Consider the following 26,265-nt stretch of genomic DNA (forward strand, 5'->3'; position numbering starts at 1 on the left):
TTGCAGCCAGGCATGGTGGCCCACACCTGTATTCCCAGCAACTTGGGAGGATGAGGCAGGAGGATTGCAAGTTGGAGGCCAGCCTCAGCAATTTAGCCAGGCCCTAAACAACTCTCTCAAAATAAAAAATTAAAAGAAACTGAGGATGTAGCTCAGTGATAAAGTGCTCCTGAATTCAATCCCCAGTGCTAAAAAAAGAATAAAAGAAAAACTTTTAAGTTGCTTTCTCTGACATCCCACATACAATAATAACCTATACCTTCAAAATACATAAGCATCAAAACACTTTTTCCCTTTTAGACACTGGTCTAAGTAAACATCATCTCTCACCGGAATTACTAAAATACTTTCTAATTGGATTCCTCCTTTCCTCCTCTGACCCTCCACAGTTTCTCTCCAGAAAGCAGCCAAGTGAACATTCTAAGACAAATTAAATCACATCCCTCACTCCTCCCCCTCAACTTACTGTCCCGCAATTTTTAATGCAATTCAAATTCCACAAGCTCTCTTTCTAGCTTTCCTACTCTCTTAATCACCCTACTGTCATTACACTGGACTATTTGCTGCCCTCAGCAAGAAGCCAAATTTAAAATATAAGCCTATTTTTAAAAAATCACTAATATATATGCATAACAGTGAAAAGGGTAACTCCAAACGTGAATAAGAATATGCAATATTGCAAAACTGAAACAATCTGGAAATCTAGTAATAAGGGAAATGGTGTAGATGTAAAAAAATGTTTTCCTGAAACCAGAATTACATAAAAGTTGACACTTTACACGAAAAAGCAGACTATCACGTTTTACATGAAAGCAAGACAATTTAATATTTCATATGAAAAAAAAGCCAAACAAGCGAACATATTAATGTTGGTTCAATGTGAGGAATGGAGAGTGGGTTCTTTCCTTTTGCTTTATATGATCTTCATAATTGCACCAGACTTGCTTCAAAAACATAAAGCTAAATTACATCTTTATGGACTAAAGAAAAAAAACCCGTGTTAATATTTTGCAGCCGTGTCCACACAAATAGCTCCTAATTTTAGGGCTAGGTCTAAACTAGACAGGTTAAGGTATTATCTAAATGGGGATCTACATTCTCTTAATTGACATCTGGAGACTATAGATGGGCCAATACATTTCTTCAAAGGATTTTACGATATTCCTTATTTTAGTTTGTAGCCTTTGTTACAAACTACATGAGCCTATCGAGGGCTTATTGAAATTGATGATGGCAACGTATCTCAGAGGGTGCAAATTTAATCCCTTTCCACGCGAGGAACATAATTCAAAAATATTTTCAAATTATTTCCGTTATGCGCATCGTTTGGAATAATGCTTCAAAGGAAGCAAGCAAAGACGGTAGGAAAAAAAAATCGACATGTTCACAAATGCACGCTTGTCCCCAACACCTTATCTCCTTGAGCCAGTAAAGTTTTTGTATTGTTTTCGACGACGGGGCGCCGAGTGCGGTGGTTTCCATGGCCTCTGTTAGCAAACAGGGCTGGTCTCGGCTTTATCACACAGGAGGCGGCGGGGTCCAGGCGAGCCTGCCACACAGAACCCCGGGCCAGGGCTGTTACACCCACCTACTACTCGGTGCCGACAGGCGACTGCGGAAAAACAGCCTCACTGAGACCTCAGGTGGCAAGTGCGCCGCTGCCCTGAGGGGTAGAAGAGTACGGGCCGGGAGCTCCGCGCGCGCGAGAAAACGCATTGGGTAGGCGGCGGGCCGCGCTGGCACCAACGGGAAGAAGCAGGAAGCGCTCCGCGACAGCAGGGAGGCACGGCCGGAACCGTAAGTCCGGTGGCACATCAGATCCGTCCACGCCGGCCCAAAGATGCTAGCACGCATGCGCCTCCCTAGACCTCCGAAGGAAGGCTTCCGGGGGTCTATTTCCGCCGCTGAGCTGTCGGTCCCTTCCTCGCCGGCCGGCTTAAACGGCGCCTACGGGGGTTGCTTTCGGGTACACGTGTTCCTGAGTTCCGAAAGAGATGCAAGACTAGAATGCTGGGCATCAGTCTGACGCTTGTAAACGTTTGATGAATTAATAAATTAAGTTGATGTTTACTTTTAACTCTGGCTTTAAAAAAAAAAAAAAAGCTTTTCCAAAACAAAAAAGCAACGTAGTTTTGGGGGAGTCCCTGAAATCTTCGCATTTCACTCGCCCAAGTGGTATTACCATGCAAGTATAGTTGGTGAGGAAGTTTTAGCCAGTATGTTCTTACATGTTTTTTCTTCTTTAAAAATTTGGTTTGCGGAAGTCTGGAACTGGCTTCAAAATCACAATCTAGCATCAAATATCTGCTTGTGTGCTTGTTCTTCTCCCCCACTTATCCTGTCCTATCAGGATGCTTAGTCTCCAAATTAAACATTTCTAAGACCAAAAGGGGACCTGGGAGTTAATTCACATCATGGTTGAGAAAAGTAAAACCGGCCTATGAGCCCTCCACTAATCAAACAGCAACAAAAATATTATTTATTCACCCAACTTTGGGCCCATACTGAACCAGCTCTCAGAACTGCACACACGAAAAGAATAACCCCACTCCCTTTGTTTCCCTCTCCAGCAAGTTCCGAGAACTGCTCCGTTACAACATTGACCGTAGATCAAGCCCCGCAAATCACTCGCCTTTAGTTTCAACGGGTACCGCCCCCACTGGCCCGGAAGTTACGTCACGACGCTCCGTACTCCGTCCCCGGATGTAGGGTTTTATATCCGGATTCTTAGCGCGGAGTTAAGAGTACCGCTTTCCCCTTCGCGCGTTGCACATGCGCTACGGCTTTTTTTCACCCCCCCATTTCCACTTCCACTAGCTTCCACCGTCCGGGGAACCGCCGCTACTGCCGCCGAGGAGTCAGGAAGTTCAAGATGGCTGCCGCGGAGACTCAGTTGCTGCGGGAGCAGCCAGAGTAAGTAGTCTCTGTTAGTGGGCTGGAGGCCGGAACCCGGGGAGCCGCGGAGTGGGAAACCGTGGAGACCTGCACGGACCGGCGGGAAAGTTCAGGCCTAAACGGCGAGAGCCAAACTTTGCGTTTCTACGAGTGATCCGTTGTGGGGCGGGAGGCGTGGAGAGCAAGGCTGGCGGCCTTCGAGCTTCGCTTTCCCAGAGGCCGCGGCTGTTGGGGCAAAGGCGGCCGCGGCCTGTCGCGCGTCGTTGCCCTGGGAGGCGAAGGCACGAGCGGCCTCTACAGGTCCGGTGCGTGTGGCGACTGCCAAGGCTCTGAGGTCGCGCCTTCCTACTCCTCTCCCGGGGACGGAGCCTAGCTCTCCTGTCTGAGCACTCGGCGGCATGGTGTTGGGGACTCGAGGGGCAGTGGAGTCAGGCGGGGCAAACCTTCAGTCTTTTCTTCCGCATATAGTTCCCCGCCTCGACCTACTACTTCTGTTAGTTTTAGGACCTAAAAGGATCGAGAAAGGGGTCGCACTCTTTGACCGTCCCAGAACTGGCCCTGGCTAGCCTTAAACCTTCTCTCTCTACCCAGAACTTTTATTGCAGCAGCCACCTCGGTTTTGTTTTTTTCTTCTCCTGCCTATTGGCAACTTGCAAACTTGAGGCAAAGTAAGATCGAGGCTTGCTTTTTGGTTTGGGGGTTTGTTTTTTGTTTTTGTTTTTGCCGGATTTTATAGCCTCTCTTTAGGAGGACGAATGAAAGAAGAGTGGGAATTGCAGCTAACTGCTTACAAACCGAACTGTACTTCTGTAGTTAAGCTAGTGTAAGAATCCTTGCAACCGTGTGAAAATATACTTAAGCAAATAGTTGCTTAACTAAAAGCAGTATTTTGTTTTTCATGTTTATACTGGGAAAACTTAAAACAAGAACCTAAAAGTGGATTTTAAAACAATATTCCTGTAGCAACCCTCTTTTGCATCTATATTATTTGATTTGTTTCCAGCCATCTTAGGAAAGAGGTAGGTGTACCATTCCAGCAACTTGCGAAGGGGGAAAGTTTTACCACCAAACAATCTGACACTTCTTTGCTGTGCAGCCAGTTCTGGGCTCCTTAGTCATTTGATTTTCTCAGCTAGATGGAGAATTGAACCATTTTATTCTAGGCATTTGAAAATTGCATTTTCCCCCCATAATATGACTTAGCAGAGAAAAAAGGGACTCTAAAAGTTTTAACTAGACTTACAGCTTCTTGTTGTTTTTCAACGAGTTAACTGTGGCACAATTAGAATACAAATCTTATGCTGTATAGCATTTTGAGGAGTGAATCAGCTATATTTCATTTACATATTTGAATAATACTTGATTTTAATAATATATACCCTTTGTTTTGTCCCTTGCACTGTAAATAAGCTCAGGTAGTTTTGGGTTTCCCCTACCTTCTATACAGAATGCTTTGTGTAAATGAAATATTTAGTCTATATGTGTCCTACTTTCACTAATTTGAAAATAGTTAAAATAACATTTTGATGTGAAAGCACCTACTATGCTTGGTGATCATGGTGAGTGTTCAGATATAGCATCTAAACAGTTTTATAGTTACATGAAATGTATTCAAACTGGAAAATTTAGAATGAATAAATAAAAAGAAGGGGTTAACTCCTCAAAGGTTTTTTTAAGTAGTGGCTTTTACATTGTTAGACTCTTAAATTCAAGCTTTTTAAACTTATTTGCATAAACCAAAGATAAGATGTTCCTCAAAGCATTGAACAAACTTATTTAATTCATGTAAAACCTAAATGAGAGTAGATACTGTTATTTTCCATGTTTTTACAGATGATGAAACTGGAGCACAGAGTAACTTGCCCTAGGTCACACCAAGCAACAAACTCATTTAAACCTTGGCAGTCTGGTTCTAAAACACTGTTCCTAGTTATTGTATTGTCTGGCCTTCCATTATACATTGTGGCTCCTTTTAAAATTACCTTTAAGGTTTTCAAATCATTTTTACTTCTTGTCAGTGCCTCAGAAAGATCCATAGGAAAGGTGGCAGGTAGTGCTGGGCATTAAAAACAGGGTCTTGGTACCTATTAAACAATATCCTCCTCTACTGACCTGCATCCCAAGCCAAAAATGATTTTTTGCTGTGACATTTCTAATTTAATGAAATTTAGATTCCCAAACTTGATTTGCAAGAGGTGTTTGTTATAAGACTGGTCTTTGGGTTTACATCAGTATTGATTCTGAACCAGAGGTGTTTCATTTTGTCAGAGAAACAGACTTAATTACTTGTTTTTTCTTTTTTTTAAGCTGTGGCCTTCACTTTGTTTACCATTAAAAACATTTTTAAGAAAAATTTTCAAGCTTAAAAACTGTTCCATTTATGCACAGAATTAATGAGTTCTGTGTGTTTCCAAAGCTAAATTGAATGCTTCCCAGATAATTCATTAACACTAATCTCTAGAAAATACATGTGAAGGGGGAAGTAAATAAAAACAATGATTGGTAGTTGGTACTTTATGTTATTTTGAAATTGTTCCATCAGTGTTTTTATTGGATAAAGCTTAAATACTGTTAAAATACCTTAATATTTTCTGTACTTCCAATTCATCTTTACTCTCAAATGATGTGATTCAAAGAATGTTACCTAGAACTTAATAAGTTCTCAATAAGTATTTGTTTTATGCCAGAACTGTTCTGGACAGGTTGGTATGCACATTCACCTGCTAAGTGTTTAAAGTTAAATTGGAAAATGTAAATACAAAGCATAAATTTATATTTGTGGAATTTATATAGTGGATACTGTCAGTGTTAATGTCCAAGACCATCAGTTTTCTTAACAAGGGAACTTTTCCCAAGACTTTAGAGGAAAATTGTTGATAATGAGCCTGATTCAGCTGCCTTAGCACAAGCTCATTGTACATAATATGCCATGCCACTGTTGTGCTGAATTCAGACTACCTTTTTTGTGGAGCTGGAAAAAGGAATGAAAACCAGGGCATTGTGCATTCTAGGCAAGCAAGCACTTAAACACAGAGTGTAATTCTTGTTTTCTATGAAATTTGCTTTAAGAGATCAAATGAGGAGGGCGACAGTTTGCCATATGCATAGGCCAATACAAGAGAATGCTAGGATTGATTATTATGGTTAACAAAGGTAGCCCTTCAACCTTCTGGAACTTGGAAACCTCATCTATCACATGGAGAGACATTTCATTATTTTTTGACATAATAATATTCAATAAATTACAGTAGAAACTGGGGTCACTGATGGAAATTGTTCTTTTGGAGAGGGGCATCATGATATAAGTCCTGATTCCCAGAAGCACTAGGAACTAAATTTTTACCTTTCTCTCTATGGGCAAACTTTTTAAGAATTTTGATTTGAAATCAATTAAGACTTTTGTAAATTAATTGTAGAAAGCATTAAAAAAATAGATCAAAAAGCAAACTTTTCTTTGGGGGAAGGGGTGACTATATAAATCAGTTTAGTATTCTACATTAAATAGGTGAACATGTATTATATCTGTGCATTCTGAGGTTGGGGTTGGGCAGACTTGACTGAGAAACTGCTGATATAACTGAACAAGAGCAAAATCTTAGCTTTCAAGGAGTCTGTTAAAGTAAACAGCTTTAGTTTGGTGAATATAGCTTTTGCAGGTTGTTCTAGAGAACCTGCTGTAGGTTAAATCATCTTCTAGGTTCTAGGGATAGAGCAATGAACTAAGTAGATCAAAAATTCTGAAGAAGAGAGTATCCATCAAGAAGTAGATTAGGAATGGTGGTTATTGTAGAGAAAATTTAAGCATAGAAAGGGAGTATGTGTGGGATGGGAATTGCAACCAAAATGGAGTTGGGCAGACTTAACTGAGAAAGTAACATTTCAGCAGATACCTGGGTAGACAAAAGGAACAGGTCATACTTGTATCTGAGGAAAGCATTGCTGGAAGGAGACAACCGCAAGTACAAGTACCAAGGCCCTAAGGTGAGAAAATACTTATTGTTCAAGTAAAGCAGTTTGACAGGATGAATGCATGAGGGGAGTAGTAGATTCAAGACTTGGGGAGGTGGGGCAATAGGATAAGGCCTCACAAAGGATTTTAGTTTTACTGTGAATAAGATAAGCATTAAGTTATATGAAGAGTAGCAACATAATCTGACATTTTAAAAGCATTTTTTTTTAAAGAGAGAGTGAGAGAGGAGAGAGAGAGATAGAGAGAATTTTTTTAATATTTATTTTTTAGTTCTCGGCAGACACAACATCTTTGTTGGTATGTGGTGCTGAGGATCGAACCCGGGCCGCACGCACGCCAGACGAGCGCGCTACCGCTTGAGCCACATCCCCAGCCCCATTTTAAAAGCATTTTCAATCAATTGGTGGAGCTTCTGACTGGCAGAATAAGCCTTCTAACTGGGTTGTTGTATGTGTGACCTTAGACAAGTCTCTTAAAAATTCTCAAACCTCAAAGTCACATCTGTCATGTGAAAAGACATTTCTTCTTAAGTACTTAGTTTGACAACCTTTTATAGTGTGAACATTTCTTGTTGTTGCAGCAAACTTGATTTATCTGTAGTATTATTTCCCCAGTTTTCACAATTGAGGACAATGAAGCATAGAGAAGCAACTTACCTAAGGTTACAACAGTTATGTCATGTTAGAGCATTTTTAACCAGGTAGTTTGACTATAGAATCCATGTTCTTTGATAACTTATAACATTCATAGTAACTGCCTTGTCTGCTCCACATAGTTATATGAATAAATAAATGTATGTATCCAGTATCTACTCACTTATATCAGCTTGCTTTTGTAACACTTTGGAGTTCATATTAGGTAGGATTGTAAACCTCACAATACCATTTTAGATAGATACTGTTATTTTCTGCAATTCATAAATGAGATACCTAAGGATTGATCCTTACCAAAGCCTCAGAATTAGTAAGTTGTAGAACTAAGATTTTAACCTAGGCATTTTGGCTCTAGAGACTGTTTAATCTTCTCAGCTATCTTTTATCTGGAGGACATTTGGAGAGTATCTAGGTAGTTTGATTTCAAGCTTAGTGACTAGAATTATGTGCTTTAGGTACTTAGATTTTATGTGCCTGACAACCATTCTTGATCTCTCATAATTTGAATTAGTCTAATATTTTTCAGACATTTCCCCTGTAAGTCAAAGTTTAGGAAAAAATACATATACCCCATCTTCTGGATTGTAGGATAAGAAATTTCTGGGAAAAGGAGATGGATGGCTGTGTATCCTATATCAGGAACAAAGTTGAAATGTTTCTGGATCTTCTACTTATATCTTTGATTCTTTTTTCTTCTGTAAAAGAGCAGTGTTGGCGTTTTGTTGTTGTGTGTACAAAAATACTGCATTTTCTTTTTCCAGGTCTTTGAGGAAAAAATAATGATCCAGGGAACACTAGTATTTCTCTTTTATTTTCTCATACTCCATTAGAGTTGGCCCAGGTTAAAACCTGATGTTTTATCACAGAACACAGCTTCCTCTGCACATCTGTCACTACTGTTTGCTTTCCTATACTCTGGTACCAAAGATGGAGATTGGCAAAGAATAAAAGTTCTTTGCATTTGATGTCTGGTGATGGCTATGTGTTCTCCACTGCACTCCTCCTTTGTCACCTAATAACTCTTAGTCATATCTCCATTTTCCACACCCTTACAGCCACCCTGTGTTTATTGAAGACTGAGACCTGACTGGAGGACCACACTCTATACCTAACTCCTGCTGTAATTCTCAGAAATGTCAGTGCCTTAATAAACAATCCCACCAGCTGCCTAGTCTTGCAGTTCCTGGGCCTCTGTGACTCTAGAGAGCTTTTAGTTCTATCTCAACCTCTCACTCCCAAAATCAACTTATTTTGTCTCCTGGAATTGATCAACTTGGATATCTTTGCTTCTCTTAGACCATGTTCTTCTACAAGTCTGATGTCCTAGTCACATTGATCTGTTTATAGTTTGCTGTGTATGATGAAGTTTTTTGCAACTTTTCTCTCTGAAATTCTTTTAAATTTACTTTTCTTTAGAACAGTGATACTTAGCTTTTATTTTTAAATCCACATTTCTTCTCAGTTAACAGCTTTTCTCTTTCTTCAAAGTCCCTACTTAATAAATCACTTTGGGTTTCTTTTCTGTGATCTACAAAATACACCCCTGACCATTTCTAAAAATGAGTTTAAGTGATCCTTCAGTGTTTCCCCACTAATGCCTTTATTTGTGCCTTCATCGTTGCAGTCCCTCAGTGTATTATGGTTGTGTCATGTAACTTTGTTTTCCACTGAACTGCATTGTTTACCTGATGCCTAGCTTAATGCCTACTGTGGTGATCTTTTTTATTTTATTTTTTTTTTTACTACAAGTTGGCTCAGTAGTGCATACCTTGTAATCCCAGCTTCTCCGTTGTATGAGTTAAAAAGATCACAAGTTCAAGGCCAGAGTGTGCAACTTAGACGCTGCCTAAATTTTCTTGAGACAGGGATATAGCTTACCATTGGGTTCAATCCCCAGTATCACCTCCCACCCCCTGCCAAAAAAAAAAAACCTCAAGGATTGCTGAATAAGCTTGTGAGCTCTTACAAAAATTTTGGCTCATTGGTACAGAGTTTTCAGTCTGGAATCACTTGGCCTCTCCCTGTGACTTGGGATGGAGAGTGAGGTGGACAAACCTGCTTACCTTGAGGCTCCCAGGAGGGACAGAGAGTGGCTGAGGACAAAATAAACCCTTCAAAGGCATTCCCCCAGCCTACCTCCCAAAGTTTCCCCTACCTCCCAGTAGCACTAGCAGCTGGGAACCAAATCTTCAACATGTGAGCCCTTGGAAGACATTGCCGATTCAAACTATAACAGAATATATCATTTGAAGCCTTGACAAAATAATCCATATCTTCCTCTAAAAATAGTGTGATGTCCTGAATCCAGTTTAAAGTTTTGTTTTGGATCTTATTTTAGGATATGATTTATTATGGAATCACTTTAAAGGGGAAAGTTAAGTATAGCATTTAGTAGGGTTGGTATATAAGTTATATTTTATAAAAAGAATGTTTTAAATTTAGGGTGGGCTTATCAAGGCATAACCCCATCATAAGTCAAAGAGCATCTGTAATACTATTGAACATGTAGTTGACCTGGAATTACTAAGCACTGTGGGCTTAATACATTTAGAATCAAACTCTTAAACCCAGTACAACTCAAACATGTAAGCACAGAACTTCCCTTGGCTTTGTTTTGGTTTTGCATAGCACCTGATAATATGAACATAGTTTGAGAAACCAATGTCTCATTTGGAAATCAGAAAGATTAAATAATTTGAACAAATATTGAGTCAAACCATATAAAATTGCTTAAACTAAAGTGTAGTTGATTTGTAAAATGTTCTTTAATGTCACATAGTTGTTTTGTGGCAGCTAAGGTCAAGAGTCCTCACTCCTGATTAGTTTTCTTTGAAGTTTTAACCCTTGGGGATATTATACTGCCAACATCAGCAGTGTACATTGATTGTTTATTTTGGGACCAGCTCATTATTGGCTCAAGATATTTTTTTCAGGGTGTGCAAGGGTTGGTTGGGTGAAATATGCTCAAAACAAATGACCTGCTAGATTTATTATAGAGGAAGTTTTCTGAACTTCAAGTTGGAAAAGGAGATTTGTCTCCCAATCTACCCATTATTTGTTTGCTCTAATACTTTGTGGGTGCAACCGTGAGCAACAAGTTAAAGAAAAAATAGAGAAATAAAATGTGTTTCCTGCATTTACAGGCTGGAAGATGCTGATAATTCTGAAAAGAGTATAAATGAAGAAAATGGAGAAGTATCAGAAGACCAATCTCAAAATAAGCACAGTCGTCACAAAAAAAAGAAACATAAACACAGAAGTAAACATAAGAAACATAAACATTCCTCAGAAGAAGACAAGGATAAAAAACATAAACATAAACATAAACATAAGAAACACAAAAGAAAAGAAGTTATTGATGCTTCTGACAAAGAAGGTATGTCCCCAGCAAAAAGAACTAAACTTGATGATTTAGCTTTGCTTGAAGACTTGGAAAAACAGAGAGCCTTGATTAAAGCTGAACTTGACAATGAGTTAATGGAAGGAAAGGTCCAGTCTGGGATGGGGCTCATTTTACAAGGTTATGAGTCTGGCTCTGAAGAAGAAGGGGAGATTCATGAAAAGGCAAGAAATGGAAATAGATCTAGTACTAGATCTTCAAGTGCAAAGGGTAAACTTGAACTTGTGGACAATAAAAATAGTACAAAAAAAAGAAGTAAAAGCAGATCCAAAGAACGGACTAGACATAGGTCAGATAAAAAGAAAAGTAAGGGAGGTATTGAAATAGTTAAAGAGAAAATAACTAGGAGCAAGTCAAAGGAAAGGAAGAAGTCCAAAAGTCCATCCAAGAGAAGTAAGTCTCAAGATCAAGCAAGAAAATCAAAATCCCCTACCCTTAGAAGGCGATCTCAAGAGAAAATTGGGAAGGCCAGATCTCCTAATGATGAGAAGATTAAAATTGAAGATAAAAGTAAGACAAAAGATAGGAAAAAATCCCCAATTATAAATGAAAGTAGAAGTCGTGATCGAGGTAAAAAATCCAGATCCCCAGTTGACTTACGAGGTAAATCCAAAGACAGAAGGTCGCGGTCCAAAGACAGAAAATCAAAAAGGTCTGAAACTGATAAAGAAAAGAAGCCAATTAAATCTCCCTCTAAAGATGCTTCTTCTGGGAAAGAAAATAGGTCACCCAGTAGAAGGCCTGGTCGTAGTCCTAAAAGAAGAAGTTTGTCTCCAAAACAACGTGAAAAATCAAGAAGAAGTAGATCTCCGCTTCTAAATGATAGAAGATCTAAGCAAAGCAAATCACCTTCTCGAACTCTGTCTCCGGGTAGAAGAGCCAAGAGCCGATCCTTAGAAAGAAAACGAAGAGAACCCGAAAGAAGACGACTTTCTTCTCCAAGGTAATGTCTTTACAAAATATTAATGCTTTTTACTGATATGCTGTATTTTAAATGGAAAGTAGAACTCAAGGATAGTTAAAAATGAGGAAATCGTGAGTTCAGGATTTTTTAATCTAGTCCTGTCATTAACATGCTTTTGACAGTGAGATTAGGTATTTTTTTTTCCAAGTTCTTGGTTTAATTTAGTATCTAATTTGCTAGGTCATTCATTTAAATCCACGTAATTTAACTACTGATTATCTAAAACTCATGTGGTGGGGATGGAAGATTAGATCAAATTTTTAAATGATGTAGAATCAGAAGCCATGTGATTATAGGATCATAGAACTAAATTTGGGGATGTGTGTAGAGAGATTCAGACCATTCTGAACTACTTTAGAAACTGGTTTTATTAATATCTGCTGTATATTCAGTAATTGTATAAACTTGCTGACAAAGATTTGCTTATTAGGAAAATGTTAGTTTATAAGAATATTAATTCCTAGCCATTTACTATATTCATATTAGTTTTTTATTGTATGGGTATCAGTATAATTTTAGAGTTTAAATCATCACATTCTCAGAAATTTCAAGAGTTGTTTTTACAGTGCTTTTAGAGATAATTTTGATTCTTTGCTCTTCACTTCTAAGTGGTATGTTTTAATGAAATAGCCTCCCTTTAACTTTTTGTGTTGAAGCCCGTATTAGTCTTGTTGATTGTCAATTGTCGAATTGAAAGTGTTTCTTAGTTATCCTGATAGTCTTTCAGTTTGAAGAGGCAATTCAATACCAGACCTGTGTATTTGAAACAGACAAAATGCTTTTAATTATAAAAGTGGTATGTGCTAAAGAGAAATTCAAATAATGTAGAAACCCATAAGTTCTCTCCTCCATCCTTCTATAACCACTCCAACAATTTTGTGCCTTCTAACCCGTTTTCTATGCAAATATAAGTGTTTTCTTATAAAAATGGAGTGATTATTTACATTAACATAGTATTCTTTTATGAATACTTCAGTGACATTACATATAGAATCTTTTTAATTCTTTATAACAACATGGTATGTATTTCACAGGGTATATGTACCAAAAGTATCCAGTTTTAGATTGATTCACGATTTTCACTGTTGTGTGCAAAGATCTTCATGGCTTATGTGTGAGGCTTCAGCAAATGATTCTGAGAAGTTGACTTGCAAAATCGCCTGGTGTGTGCATTTACATTTTAGAAAGTCTTACTGCCAAATTTCCTTTCAGGAAAGTTAAACCACCTTCTGCTTCCAAGACTATGCAGACAGTCCTTTTCCCCAAACCCTTATTAACTAAGAAATCATATAATTACCAGTTTGTCACCTTAAAAAGGGGAGGGGACATTTTAAATTTGAATGCCCTATCAATAGAGTTTAAGCATTTTTATTTTCATTGCATTTCAGCAAATAATTCTCCCTGACTGCTACATTCTTATCCTATCATTTACAGTTTTTAAATGGTCTTTGAAAAGAGTGTGTAAACAGAATATATATGAAAAACAATTTTCCACAGATGGCCCTATCAAGAATTTCTGCATTTCTGAATCAAAGTCTACTTTGCTTGTTTTGGCTAGATCAAAAAAAGATTCTTTAGATTCTGTATACCATGTCCAAACACATAAGGCAGGTTGTGTTTTCATGTTTTTATCCAGGGGGAAATACTATAATGTTATTACTTGTGAAGACAAACCTATTTACAAGTTGTCCTGATTGTTTGGATTGACTAATTCTATGCAAATCTGAAAGAAATGTTCAAAACCTAAAAAAATGAAGTTGCAGAAAGGCTTATGATACCATTGATATCATGTTGAACAGACTAAAACTTACGGGAAAGTTGATTTTGCATAGGAGAGGCTGAGGTATTTCCTCAATTTTGAGGTTTACCATTGTAAGATACTATTATACAAAATTGATATTAAAGGTACAATTCTTAACTGCAGAAATGTCACGTTATAGAAATAAACTTCCAACTGAGGAAATGGAATGATATTACCCTTTTAGGAAACTTTGTTGAGTTGTTAATTTGAAATTGTAATCAATGGCTTTATGAATGCGGATAGGCTTTAACATTCTTCAAATTGTGAGGCCTAGCAAACAGACTTTTATTGAATGTTTCATAATACTAAAATGTCCTTGTGGTCCTCAATTGAATTTAAATTTTTATTTAAAACACATCAGTTTGTATCATTATCATTAGATTGATGTCTTAAGATATTCTTTATATGTAGAACAGATTCTTTTAGGTCGATTTGTTATTCTGTTAACTTGCATATTTTCCCCTTAAGAACACGACCTCGAGATGATATCCTCAGTAGACGTGAAAGATCAAAAGATGCCAGCCCTATTAATAGGTGGTCTCCAACCCGAAGAAGAACAAGTAGATCTCCCATTAGACGAAGGTCGCGCTCCCCACTTAGACGTAGCAGATCTCCAAGAAGAAGAAGCAGGTCTCCTCGGAGAAGGTAAATATAATTAATTACATATGTTATTACTGATTAATTAACCTTTGAATGTTTTTGAAGCTCCATTTAGCTCAGTTAAGTTTTCCTATAGAGCATTTTTCTCTGAAAATTTTTAGCTGAGATCCCATATTTTGTGTTTGCCAGAATGTGATGTTTCATAAACATTAATTTGTCTTTAATATAGTTTCCCATCAAATCATTGTTCATTAAAAATTCAGTCTTTTAAGGGCTGAGGATATAGCTTGGTTGGTAAAGTGCTTGCCTTGCATGCACAATGTCCTGGGCTCAATCCCCAGCACTACCAAATATATATATATATATATATATATATATATATATTTTTTTTTTTTTTTTTTTTTTTAAGTAGGACTTTCCCTTTTTTTAAAGAGAGCTAAATACTAAATGATCTAGGTTTAAAGATCTTGGTGTTTTAGCTGACAGGCTCAGGGGGTGGTAAATAAGTAACTCAGTTTCTTTTGATAATTATTATGTATAATTGACTCCTGAGGAGTCTTGGTCAAAAACCTATGTAATTCACTGTTAGAAAACCATTTTTTTCTAACTACATGTAGTTAATCAAAAAGAATGTTTTTAAAGCAGGGAATTATGTTTTTAAATGCATATGTACATTAAACCGTAGATGAACATTCACTTGCCAATCTTATAATATTTTTGATTGAATATGATTTAAAGATAACATATCCAAGGCTTGTATTTACATATCTCTGAAAATTTTTGTATATTATATTCCTGGATGTAGAAACACATGGTCTGAGAGTACTTTCGGATAGTGAGGGCTTTTTAATACCACCCTTACGCATAATTCTCTTCCACCCAATTTTATTGAATTTTGTATGCTTTAAGAGTCAGTGTAAGCATTATCCTGTGTTGGTTGTTCACTGCTGAGCAAATAGTGGTGGGAGGCGAGAAGAGGGGACCTTTCTTCTAATTCTCATTGTTGACTTCTCCACATCGTTCTCTATGACTGCTAATACAGTTATCCTTGTATTGCTTTCCTTCTGCCATCCTCTTGGTATTCCCTCTTTATTTCATGTGACTCCCATGTGATCTTTTTCTAATCATTCCTGTGTTTTGGTAACCCATCTTTAATATCTTTGTGAGCACATAGAAGGGACATTTTTTGGAGCCTTTCATCTCTAAAAAGTACCTTTTATTCTCATTGCTGATTTAGAAAGAAATAGAATTCCTGGTTGAAGTCATTCTTTGAGAATCTTTAAATCATTCTATTGATCTCTAGTTTTCAATATTGCCCTTGAGAGCCTAATTCTGATTCCTGGGTGCTTTTTTTCTTTCTTCATCTTTAAATTTATAATAAATGTCTTGTTTTTTGTTTGTTTTGGGTTTTTTTGTTTGTTTGTTTGTTTGTTTTTTAACCTGGCATTTAACCATTAAGCCATATTGCTAGGTTTCTGTTCTCGCGACTAAAAGGCTCAGGGGTCACCCAGATAAACTGGTCTAATTGAGCTGCTTAAAATAACCACACAAGAGACACAAATGCCTTTTTTTGGGGGGTCGGTGTGTCGGCTCCTCTGACCTTACGGGTCCGCAGGAAGAGAGAGCGAGAGCACGCGCTGACCCCTTTTATTGAAGAGAAGCTATTCAAATGAGGCAAGGGGTCAGTTTTCAGGGGGCTGAGTCTATCTTCATGATGTCCGCTGTCAGCAGGTTGACTGACACCTGGGTAGGTCACACCCAAGGGCACATTAAGAGAAGGGAACATACACAAGGCACTTCCATGGAAGATTCTATCCTAAACAGGGCAAGGGATTATATTACTTACAAAGGAACAGGTGAGCATAGCTCTACCCATGGGGCTGTAGCAAGACATACCCATTCATGAGACACTGACCCTCGAACCCAAGAGGGTGGAGAAAGCTCTACCACATTTCTGTGACTGAGCGCCTCAGCACCCAGCAGGGGAGGTGACTGAGTCACTTGCAAGGTTGGTCTCCCACACCATATTCCCAGCCCTTTTTAATAAGTAGCTGAGGCTGGCAGTTCTCCTGCCTCAGCCTTGGGATTACAGGCATGCACCACTGTGCCTGGCTCTCTCTCTTTCTCTCTTTTCTTGCTATCATTTACATTTTCATTTGAAGACTTTCCTCAGAAAGCTGCATCAGTCAGCGTTTTCTGTTCTAATTTCATAGTTAGACACTTAAAAAGCTGAATGGAAATTGTCTTCAACTGGAGACTACCACTTCATGGTATCACTTTAGGAACTAGAGAAAAGATTTTAAGATACCAGTCTTTTTTCTGGGCCTAGTAAGTTTTTCAGAATTCTCTGACATCCTATATATAAACCTGGTACAGTAGAGTTCTGATTCTTCATGATGTAAACTTTCCCTTCACCTCTGTTTTTGGTAAAGCACCACCAAGTATCTTGTGTCAATTTTTATAACAACCTCAAAGTAAACTTTTTAAAAGTTTCTTTATTTTTTAGTGGTGGGGATTGAATCCAGGCCTTGTGTGTACTAGGCAAGTGCTCTACCACTGAGTATACCTAACCCTAACCCTATTACCAGCCCCAAGAAAATAAATCTCCCACCCCTGCTTTTGTACCAAGGATTGAACCCAGGGACACTGTAATAATAAGCTATACCCCCAGCCCTTTTGTTGTTGTTCTTGTTATTGCTGTTGTTTGTTTGAGACATGGTCTTGCTAAGTTATTGATAACTGATCTCATACTTGCAATCTTATGCTTTAACCGTCACTGGAATTAAAGGTACATGCCACTGTGCCCAGCAAGTATTCTGTCACTTTATGAAGGGAGTGTTTGGCATTTTCCACTGAAGTGGGGAGGGGAATATACAAGAGTCTGTTTCTATAGGCTTTCAACCAATTATTTCCAACTTTTACCTCATACTCCATCCTTTAGAGTTTACAGAGTTCCTGGCCTCTTTAGAGTGTTATACTCAGATTTGTCTCTGTCCTACTTTGTGTGTTTGAACTCATGTTCAACTTTATTTGATTTGTTACTCTTCCATTCAGTTTGCACATTTCAAAGCTGGGCATGATGACACATACCTATAATCCCAGCTACTCGGGAGGCTGAAAAGGAAGGATCAAGAGTTCCAGGGTAACCTGGGCAACATAGTGGGACACTATCTCCAAAATAGTAATGATGATAATAATAATAATACCTAATTTGCACATTTGATGATTTTTCTTGGCATCTCTGCAATCATGTATACGAATTCTCTTTATATTGTGTTTATTGAAATGTAATTTTTTTAATATATATTTTCTAGGTGTAGTTGGTCACAATACCTTTATTTAATTTATTTTTATGTGGTGCTGAGGATCAAACCCATTGCCTTATACGTGCTAGGCGAGTGCTCTACTGCTGAGCCACAACCCCATCCCCAAAACATAATTTGTATAAAATAAAAGTCACCTTCTTTTGTGTAGGTTGAGTATTGGCAGGCACATACAGTCACAGGGTAGAGAACATCTCCCTTAGTAGTCAGTCTCTTCCTTCATTCCAGCCCTGGGTAACCAGCTGTGTGTTTTCTTTTCCTATAGTTTCAACTTGGTTTTCCTAGAAAACTTTTTTTATATTTTTCATAAGCTTACATAATTAATCATGTAGTTAAAAATGAATATGAATAATAGCGTAAACAGCTTAGAGAATGGGGTTGACTTTTGGTAATCATACAATTCAATTGATGAGACCAGAGGAAAACATTTTTACTGTATTCATTGGTATGGATTCCTTAGCTTTCTGTGTGCCACACAAGCCTCCCGTGGTCCTAGCGGGCTGGTACTCAGTGGGACATAGAGAGAAAAGCAGGTGAAGTTGGTGGTTGGCAGGAGCTTGGCACCCTACTGATGGCCACAGCAACACAGGGACCCTCTTATTGGGTAGACACAATGCACACAGCTTCCAGAGAGATCAAAAGCTGCAGGGCCTAAGAAGGTGGAGCGCCAGGATGGACTTGCGCCAAAAGCCACCGTGAGGCAGGCAAAGGTGCAAGCTGGGCAGCCACTGTGTGTACTCAGTACACGCTCCCACTATGCAGCCAGGACAGCGCTGCCACACTCTCAGCCTTGTAGCCACTGCTGGCGCCTCTTCCACAGAGTGAGTTAGAAGATGTGCCCAGTTCTACTGTGTGTTCCAGAGCCTTCCTGGAGAAGTGCCTCCTGTCGGGGTCACAGCAGCTGACAGCCCAACCCACTGGCCACCAACGGAGCACCTCCTGGACCAAAGGATTTTCATTTGAAAGAAAGGGAGGACAATTCCCAGCTTCCCTGTTCCGCCCTCTCTTCTCAGACGGCCAGGCCATGCCATGCCATGACCAAGAAGGCGGCAATGTCCAGAAGAAGAGACTTTTCCTGGCAGCTCCACAGTGAAGATCATGGACTGAGTTTGTTCTGCTGGGGTTCATGCTTCCTACAAGCTTTCTAGGAGGCCTTATGCCGCAGCCCTTCCTCAGGACCAGAAGAGCCTCCAGTGTTCTCTGGCTCATAGGTTTGCTCCCACACTGCCCAGGCTCCAGCTGCCACAGCCCAGTGCCTTCTGCCCTTGATGGTGATGGCATTATGGTGTGGGGAAGGCACTAGGGCCAGCTGAGTTACAGAGTTGGTAGTAGCAGATTCCCCAGTGGCATGCCAGTGCAACCCCATCCTCATCCCTACTTGATGGCTAGCGCCAGCGCTGGAAAACCCACCAACCAGGCTGTCTCTCCAGCACCTGAGAGCACCTTCATTAGGGCCAGCTCACAGCCACAGAAGCAGCTGGTGACTGCTACTACAATGAGGGCAAGTTACGACTGGTAGCTGACCTGCTTCTGCTGTCAAGCAAGGCTAATACAGTACTTTTCTAGGGCCCAGCCTCTTGTGCCGGTGCAAGTCCTTTGAGTAGTGCCAGGACACTATTGTATGTGTGAAGGGCTCTCCATTTTTACCCATGTGGTGCAGAAACAGCTTAACATGGCCACTTTGGAAAAGACCAAGACAGTCAAGTAGAGCTGGTCAACCTGTTGGTGTTGCTGACCGAATGGTCAGCCCACACAACCTATCTGGCTGTGATGGCCACAGCAGTCTGCTCAGCCAGGCCTGGTGGACCGCTACCGAATAATGACACACCGTTGCCATGGGGTGGAGCAGGTATTACTAAAGCTGCTGCTGGAGATGTCACAGGGCCTGTCACTCAACCTCAAATTCCTGATGGACTCATGCTCCATGGCAGTGGCTAGTGACAATTCACAGTACTACTGTTCACCTTCAAGGTGGGCGTCAAGTGCATGAGCACTAGCGCATTAGTACTGCTGGCCTGTGTACACAAGGGGAAGGTGGCACCCAGTTAACTACTAGGCAGTTGTTGTGCGCTCTTCAGTGGGCCCCTGGTGTAGGCAGGGAGAACACTGGTGGGCTTTACCAGTGAGCTGTAGTTCCTGCGTCCGTGGCCGATGTAAACACGGAGGCCAGGATGGGGCAGACTGCCATCTTGGGTGGTTCTATGAGCTTGATATTGACCTGAGTGCTTCCAATCCAGTGCCTCAGGGATCTGACACTATACCCCAACGGGGTGCTAAGATGTGGGACCACAGTGTGAGGCTGAGGACTTCGGCCTGCACCGTGTCTGAAGGCTGTACCCTGCTGTCTCAGGCTTTAAGAGAGAGTCTTTTCTCAGGACTCTACTGCCAGTGAATTCCAATTCTGTGAATTAGCAAATCCACAGCCTACATCCCTTCTTCCACTACCAGGCTAAAGGAAGAATCTTATTTTCTGCCCCTCTCCATTTATACCTAAGAAATCATAGGTGAACACCCATGCCTGCCCCCATGTTAAATGCCCAAGAGGAATCTTCCATAAGTCAGAGCCATGCACACAGCTCACAAACCCAGAAGGCCCAGGTGTCAAGCAGCCCACATAGAAGTGGGGAACAGAAAACTGGTAATCTGCTGATTGTGGTTTAACCCCTACGGCCCACCTCCGTTCATCAACTGAATTTTGTTATTAATTGGGCAGGAGGGAGGTCATGGATTCATTTCTTTTTTTCTTATTCCTTTTTTGTTAATTTTTTTTAAGCAGTCTCGTTAAATTAGGAGTATACTCAGTGTGGAAAGAATATTACTTTGCTGGGTGATTTAAAAATGGGGGAAAGCTACTCTGAGCATATTTTATATTAATTCTTTTTAATTATTATTTTCCTCTAACGTTTTAGTTTACACCACAGAGTGTTGTCACCCCAGTGTCAGTTTCAAGTTTTTATTTTGCATGTATTAGAGTATTTCATCTTTTAAAATATTATGTTTCTCAACATCAAAAAAAAGAATGCAAAGAGGGTCTGGGGATGTAGTTCAGTGCTAAAGTGCTTGCTTAGCATGCAAAAGGTCCTGGGTTCAATTCCTGGCACGGGGGGGGGGGGCGGTGGTGTGGGGGGCCGGGGGGAGGAATGCAAAGAAACATATTTATTCCTCATAGAGCTTAACATACAAGTCTTTGTTCATGAGGGAAAAAAAAAAATTTAGTTTAAAATGTTTGCTGAGAACAGTAGCTAGTTCTGTTATGTTTAGTTACACTGTTGTGATATTGTTATTTTTCTTAAATTACCTTTTTTTTAAGTAGATTATAAAAGAGTTTGGGGTTCATGATAAAATTGAGCAGAAAGTAGTCTTATTCTCCCCACACATGTGTCTTCCCCCATTTTGACATTTCAAAATGTGTATATATCTTCTTTACCTTCAAATAGAGACAGAGGTCGTAGGAGCAGATCACGCTTGAGAAGGAGGTCTCGTTCACGAGGTGGTCGCAGACGAAGAAGCAGAAGCAAAGTAAAGGAAGATAAATTTAAAGGAAGTCTTTCTGAAGGAATGAAGGTTGAGCAGGAGTCTTCATCTGATGATAAGTAAGAATAAAATTTAACCATAATTTTATTTTTCCTGTTTAGAGAAACTGTTTGACTAGAAAATTTAAGTGGCCACTTGATTACTTTAAGTAAATCAGTCATTTTTTCCTGAGTTAAAAGTTAACCTTTTGTGATGATTGGGCAAATTTATGGTGGAGGTGACGGTTTTCCAAATTTAGAAATGTCCACTGTGGCTGGTGTGAATTCTGAGCCATCATTTTATTGTGAGTCTTCCCTTTATTTTGCTTGGGAATAATAGACATATTTGTCCTGCCAATCTGAGTTACCAGTTTGGGGGAAGAAATTTATGACATTTCATTTTATGTTAAGTGTTGCCTGCTTGGTAGTTGGAGATAGCTGGTGGCAGGTAACAACCTTTTACAATGTAAAGATGGAGAAACTTTTTAATGACTAATAAAATAACAGAAACTAAGTTTTAAAACACACACTTGGTTGTCTAAATGGAATACCGTAAACATAAAACCAATTTAGTGCAGTAGTTTTCAAAAGGGGCTATTTACTTCCTTGGAGACATTTTGGCAATTGCTATCTAATGGCAGAAGGCCAAGGATACTGCATCCTCCAGTGCACATGCTAATCCTCCACAAATTATTGTCCATACCAAAACAATAGCACTAAGGTTGAGAGACCTTGATGAAAGTTTGATAATTAAGAAAGTTGGGTAGGGAATGGGAGCTCAACATAGATCCTGATATCATCATAACAGTTGGCTTTTGTTTCTGCACAGCACATTTAGCAGTTAGGATAATGGAAAAGTTGCATTGAAAAGCATAGAAAAGCTGAGGAGGAGGTCTTTGGAGGGACAAGAAGGGAGGGACTAGGTCAGGGACAGTATTCAATAATTGAGTCACATTACCTTTTAGATTACAAACAAGTGTTTGCATGTGTATTTTTTATATGAAAGGGACCAATACCTTTCATAAGTGTTGAAAGGGTTGTGTGACCCAGAAAAGGTCCTAGACCTCTTTGTTATAGGTGATAAAATTGAGTATCAGTGAGGTAAAATAAACTTTCTAAAGCCCTGAAAGAGCCAGTGGTGCTTTTTCTAAATTAGAGATGTTTCTTGTTCCCAGTTTGGGTACCATGAAATAAGTGAGAAGAAAATAGATAGGAAAGGTATATTACTAGCATTCTATATCAGAAAACTGACACAGTTGAAAAACAAGTAATGTGGCTTATGGCTTTTTTTGCTCTTACTTAATGACATTTTCCAGCTATAATATTAAGACGTAAAAGAGTTACAGTTATAGAATATCTTAAGGATGTTTGAAAAACGTTTTTGGTGTTTTTTGTTTTTTGTTTGTTTGTTTGTTTTTTAAGTCTCGAAGATTTTGATGTAGAGGAAGAAGATGAAGAAGCTCTAATAGAACAGAGAAGAATACAAAGGCAGGCAATTGTCCAGGTATGTGATATTTATTTATTTATTTTTAATCAGTTCTCTTGAGTAGTCACTGCTCTAGTGCAGATTTTTTACTTTAATAAATGACATCTGAAGAGGTCTTCAGAAAAGAAGCACACAAACTTAGTGAGACTTGAAGGAGTTACTTTAGTTATTAAAATAGATGTTTCTCTTTATTATACATGGAATTTTGATACAAATTTCCTTTGTAAGACATGAGAATTTGAGGTTTCATTTTCTAAAAATGAACATAAATTCTAAATAGATTAGAGAAATTTTATTTAGCAAAAATGTATGCCTTTAACTGTAAAAGCAAACATTTTAATGTCTATAAAGTAATGGCAAGCTTTCTAGTGCAAATGTGGTTGTTTATGAAACATTTGAAAAATAATTTTAAGACTAGGTGATATAAGGTTGGGGATATAGCTCAGTTGATACAGTGCTTGCCTTGCATACACAAGGCCCTGAATTCAATCCCCTGCACCACAAAGCAAAACAAACAAAAAATTAAATGGAGGAAGACTGGAGTGATGGAGAAAATTGAATGGGAAAAGGGTGTTATACACAGATCGTGATAAAGTCCTTCATTGATGAGATTTGCTACCATAGAAAACTCTGTTTCTCCTTGGCTAGCCTTAGATAAAGCTATGAACAGTAGGTCATTTGTGGGCTTCAGTCCTTCTACAATGTCTTCTCTCATGGCAGATGACAAAAAAAGAGCTACTATGATAGACCTTATCTCCAGTCCTTGGGGCCAGAGGTGCTTCAGAACTTAGAAATTTTTGCATTTTAGGAAGGTAATATGGTGCATCCGTGTATATCATTTAGCACCTCAGTGACATCTGAAGTGACCCATGATTATTACATTAGTATTTCTAAAATGAGATGTACTGATGGTTACACTGAGGGAATAAATAAGATGATAAACAGCATCTCATCTGGTCTGGTCAGGTCAGGTTTTGCCACATGGTTAATGTGCACCAAACAGGCAGGGGGCAAACTTGAGAATTCTTTTGAATTTTGAAATTACATAAGGGATTGTGGATCTGATTAAACCAAAGTATAAATATTGTTTTACATGGACACTGTTAACTTTTCAGTGCAACAACTCTTAACAAATTAAGTAGTAAATTCATTTAGCATCCAATTTCATGAAAATATGTCATATTGTTAATTACAGAAATATAAATACCTTGCTGAAGACAGCAATATGTCTGTACCATCTGAACCAAGCAGCCCCCAGAGCAGTACTAGAACACGATCACCTTCTCCAGATGACATCCTAGAGCGTGTAGCTGCTGATGTTAAAGAGTATGAACGGGAAAACGTTGATACATTTGAGGCATCAGTAAAAGCCAAGCATAATTTAATGACTGTTGAACAGAATAATGGTGAGTAAAATAGATTTATGTCCTGGCCATGCATTTCTCTGAATATTCAGCTGTATAACTTTTTAGAGAGACCATACTTTCAATGAGATTTGGGGTTGAGGAAAAGTGAAAAGGAATAGAATTGTTGCTCCTGCTAACTATATCACAGTAATATATTAGATATATTGTAATGAATGTTTTGTATAAATGTTTCTTTATTCATTCACATGTCCCAAAAAATAGTATAATGAACTCCCACATTTTCGCCACCTTCTGTTCTGCTTGCTGAGGCATTTCAAAACAGATTTTCAGGTGAATATGTATATGTAATGAAATGGATAATCTTTTAATATTATCAGTGTCTATTGACAGTTGGATGGTTTGACTCAAAATCCAATCATATGGGATAGATATCTCTTAAACCTTTCTATAGCTTTAGTAGTTCTTTCTTTCTAATCCTGTTTTGTTTTTCTCCTCTTGCTACTACTCATCAGGGTACTGAGATTTCCTCTAACTCCAGTATTTCTTGAAAATTAATAGCTTACATTAGAAACCAGTAGATTTAGGTTTAATTTTTTTGGCAAAAATATTATATTAGTAGTGTTGTACTGTTGTATCACATGTGGTGTACAGTTGTCCTGTTTTATTGCCATTGAAAGAATGTGTTAGGATATGAGAACCACATCTATTTAATATAGTTTGCCTTTGGATGTTTACCTAATGATTTTAGCAGTCCTTGATCATTACTAAGATACATTATTTCATTGGGGGTTCTAATTGGTGATTTTTTTTCTATCATTCTTTTTAATTGTTAAATTTTAGTTCTTCTATGAAAGAAACTTCCACTTTTGGTTATTCCAGAATATAATTTGTACAGGAAAAGCAGGATGAATGTATGGTTATTTCTGTGTATTGACCAATTTTTATAATAAAAAAAACAGTGCCCTAGCAATCTCCAGAGAAAATTCATTAGTATTCATTCAGTTTTTTTTTAATATTTATTTTTTAGTTTTAGGTGGACACAATATCTTTATTTTCTTTTTATGTGGTGCTGAGAATTGAACCCAGTGCCTCACACATGCTAGGCGAGCACGCTACCACTTGAGCCACATCCCCAGCCCCATTTCTTTCAGTTTTGATGGGTTTTTATTGTTAGTACCATTTTGTTTTTTGTTGTTGATATGTTTGAGTCTTTAGCCGTTTTCCCCCTTTGGTTTTCGTTTGTTTAAGCTCAAGTTATTTTCTCTTCAGTCAGAGTATGGAGGCAGCTCTTTTTAGATTTCAAATGTCCTCTGAATCAACTGTTTTAGTATTTCAAAGAGCTTTCTTACTTTCTAGAACAAGGGCCAGCAATCTTTGTATAAGGAGTCAAGTAGTAGATACATTATTGTAGACTTCCCTGCCCTCTTTCTTCCATAGTCTGAATTATGCTCTTGGAGTGCAAAACCAGCCACAGATCACTGATCAGTGGACATGGCTGTGTTCAAAGCAACCAAAAATATTGTTATGTACAGTGACATTTGAATTTTGTTTAATTTAAATTTGCCCCAAAATAGTCTTCTTGATTTTCTCTTTCCCTCCCAAAAGTGTAAAAACAGGCCATACAGAAACCACAGTGGGTTTGATTTAACCCAGTCTTTATGTGGTAACTTTTTTATTTTAGTATTCTTTTTTCTCTTACAATGAAAACCTTGTTTTGCATAGCATAGTTACTTATAGGATATTATAAATTTTAAAGACATGAGTATGAATTATCATTATTAAATAATTATTCTTTCTGTCCTTACACCATATCCTAGGGTATATAGTCATAATTCTGTGTTTTAAAATCACTTAAAATAATTCTCCTCTTTATAGCTATGCCACCAATTTGGTAGGTTTAGGAATTTTTTAGGTTTAGGTTTTGTCCTTTTGCTTTTGATCTTTAGAAAGTACGTTTGTTTTTTGTTTTTTAAGTTATTAAGACCTTTGAGTGTTTTATATCCTGTCTGGGCATACAAAAAAGCATACTAACTACACATCTGTATGATCTTCCTTATTTCTTTCTAGAGCATGTTTCATAGTTTATTCAGTCTTCTAACACTGGATATTTGTGTCTAGCTGGCTGTCAGTGGACACTAATTAATAATATTGTGCATTAAATCATTTTTAATGCTTGACCACTGTTTTCCATTAGTTCGCCAGAAGTGGGATTGCGGGTTACAAGAGTGCATGAGTACTTTTGCTATATATTGTCAAACTCTGCTCATAAGAGTTGTACAGTTTTGCCATCCCAT

At 38.5% G+C, this 26,265-nt stretch overlaps 1 protein-coding gene and 1 pseudogene across 14 annotated transcripts in view; both read left to right on the forward strand.

Annotated features, from left to right (window-relative positions):
* The first annotated feature begins 2,697 nt into the window (after window positions 1–2,697).
* The window catches only part of Prp4k (pre-mRNA processing factor kinase PRP4K), a 39,552-nt gene continuing 15,984 nt past the window's right edge, over window positions 2,698–26,265 (forward strand). For all 14 annotated transcript variants that reach the window (XR_013425346.1, XR_013425348.1, XR_013425347.1 and 11 more), the window contains exons 1-6: window positions 2,698–2,913; window positions 10,662–11,861; window positions 14,152–14,328; window positions 21,044–21,199; window positions 22,541–22,622; window positions 23,800–24,010. Coding sequence is in view for 2 of the 14 variants with exons in the window: in XM_005327499.5 (XP_005327556.1) it covers window positions 2,873–2,913; window positions 10,662–11,861; window positions 14,152–14,328; window positions 21,044–21,199; window positions 22,541–22,622; window positions 23,800–24,010 (1,867 nt within the window). In the remaining 12 variants the exon portion in view is untranslated. The remainder of the gene's footprint in view (window positions 2,914–10,661; window positions 11,862–14,151; window positions 14,329–21,043; window positions 21,200–22,540; window positions 22,623–23,799; window positions 24,011–26,265) is intronic.
* LOC101960379 (talin rod domain-containing protein 1-like) lies at window positions 14,684–20,702 on the forward strand (annotated as a pseudogene).

The sequence above is a fragment of the Ictidomys tridecemlineatus genome, chromosome 8, assembly GCF_052094955.1.
Source record: "Ictidomys tridecemlineatus isolate mIctTri1 chromosome 8, mIctTri1.hap1, whole genome shotgun sequence".
Taxonomy (NCBI): Eukaryota; Metazoa; Chordata; class Mammalia; order Rodentia; family Sciuridae; genus Ictidomys; species Ictidomys tridecemlineatus.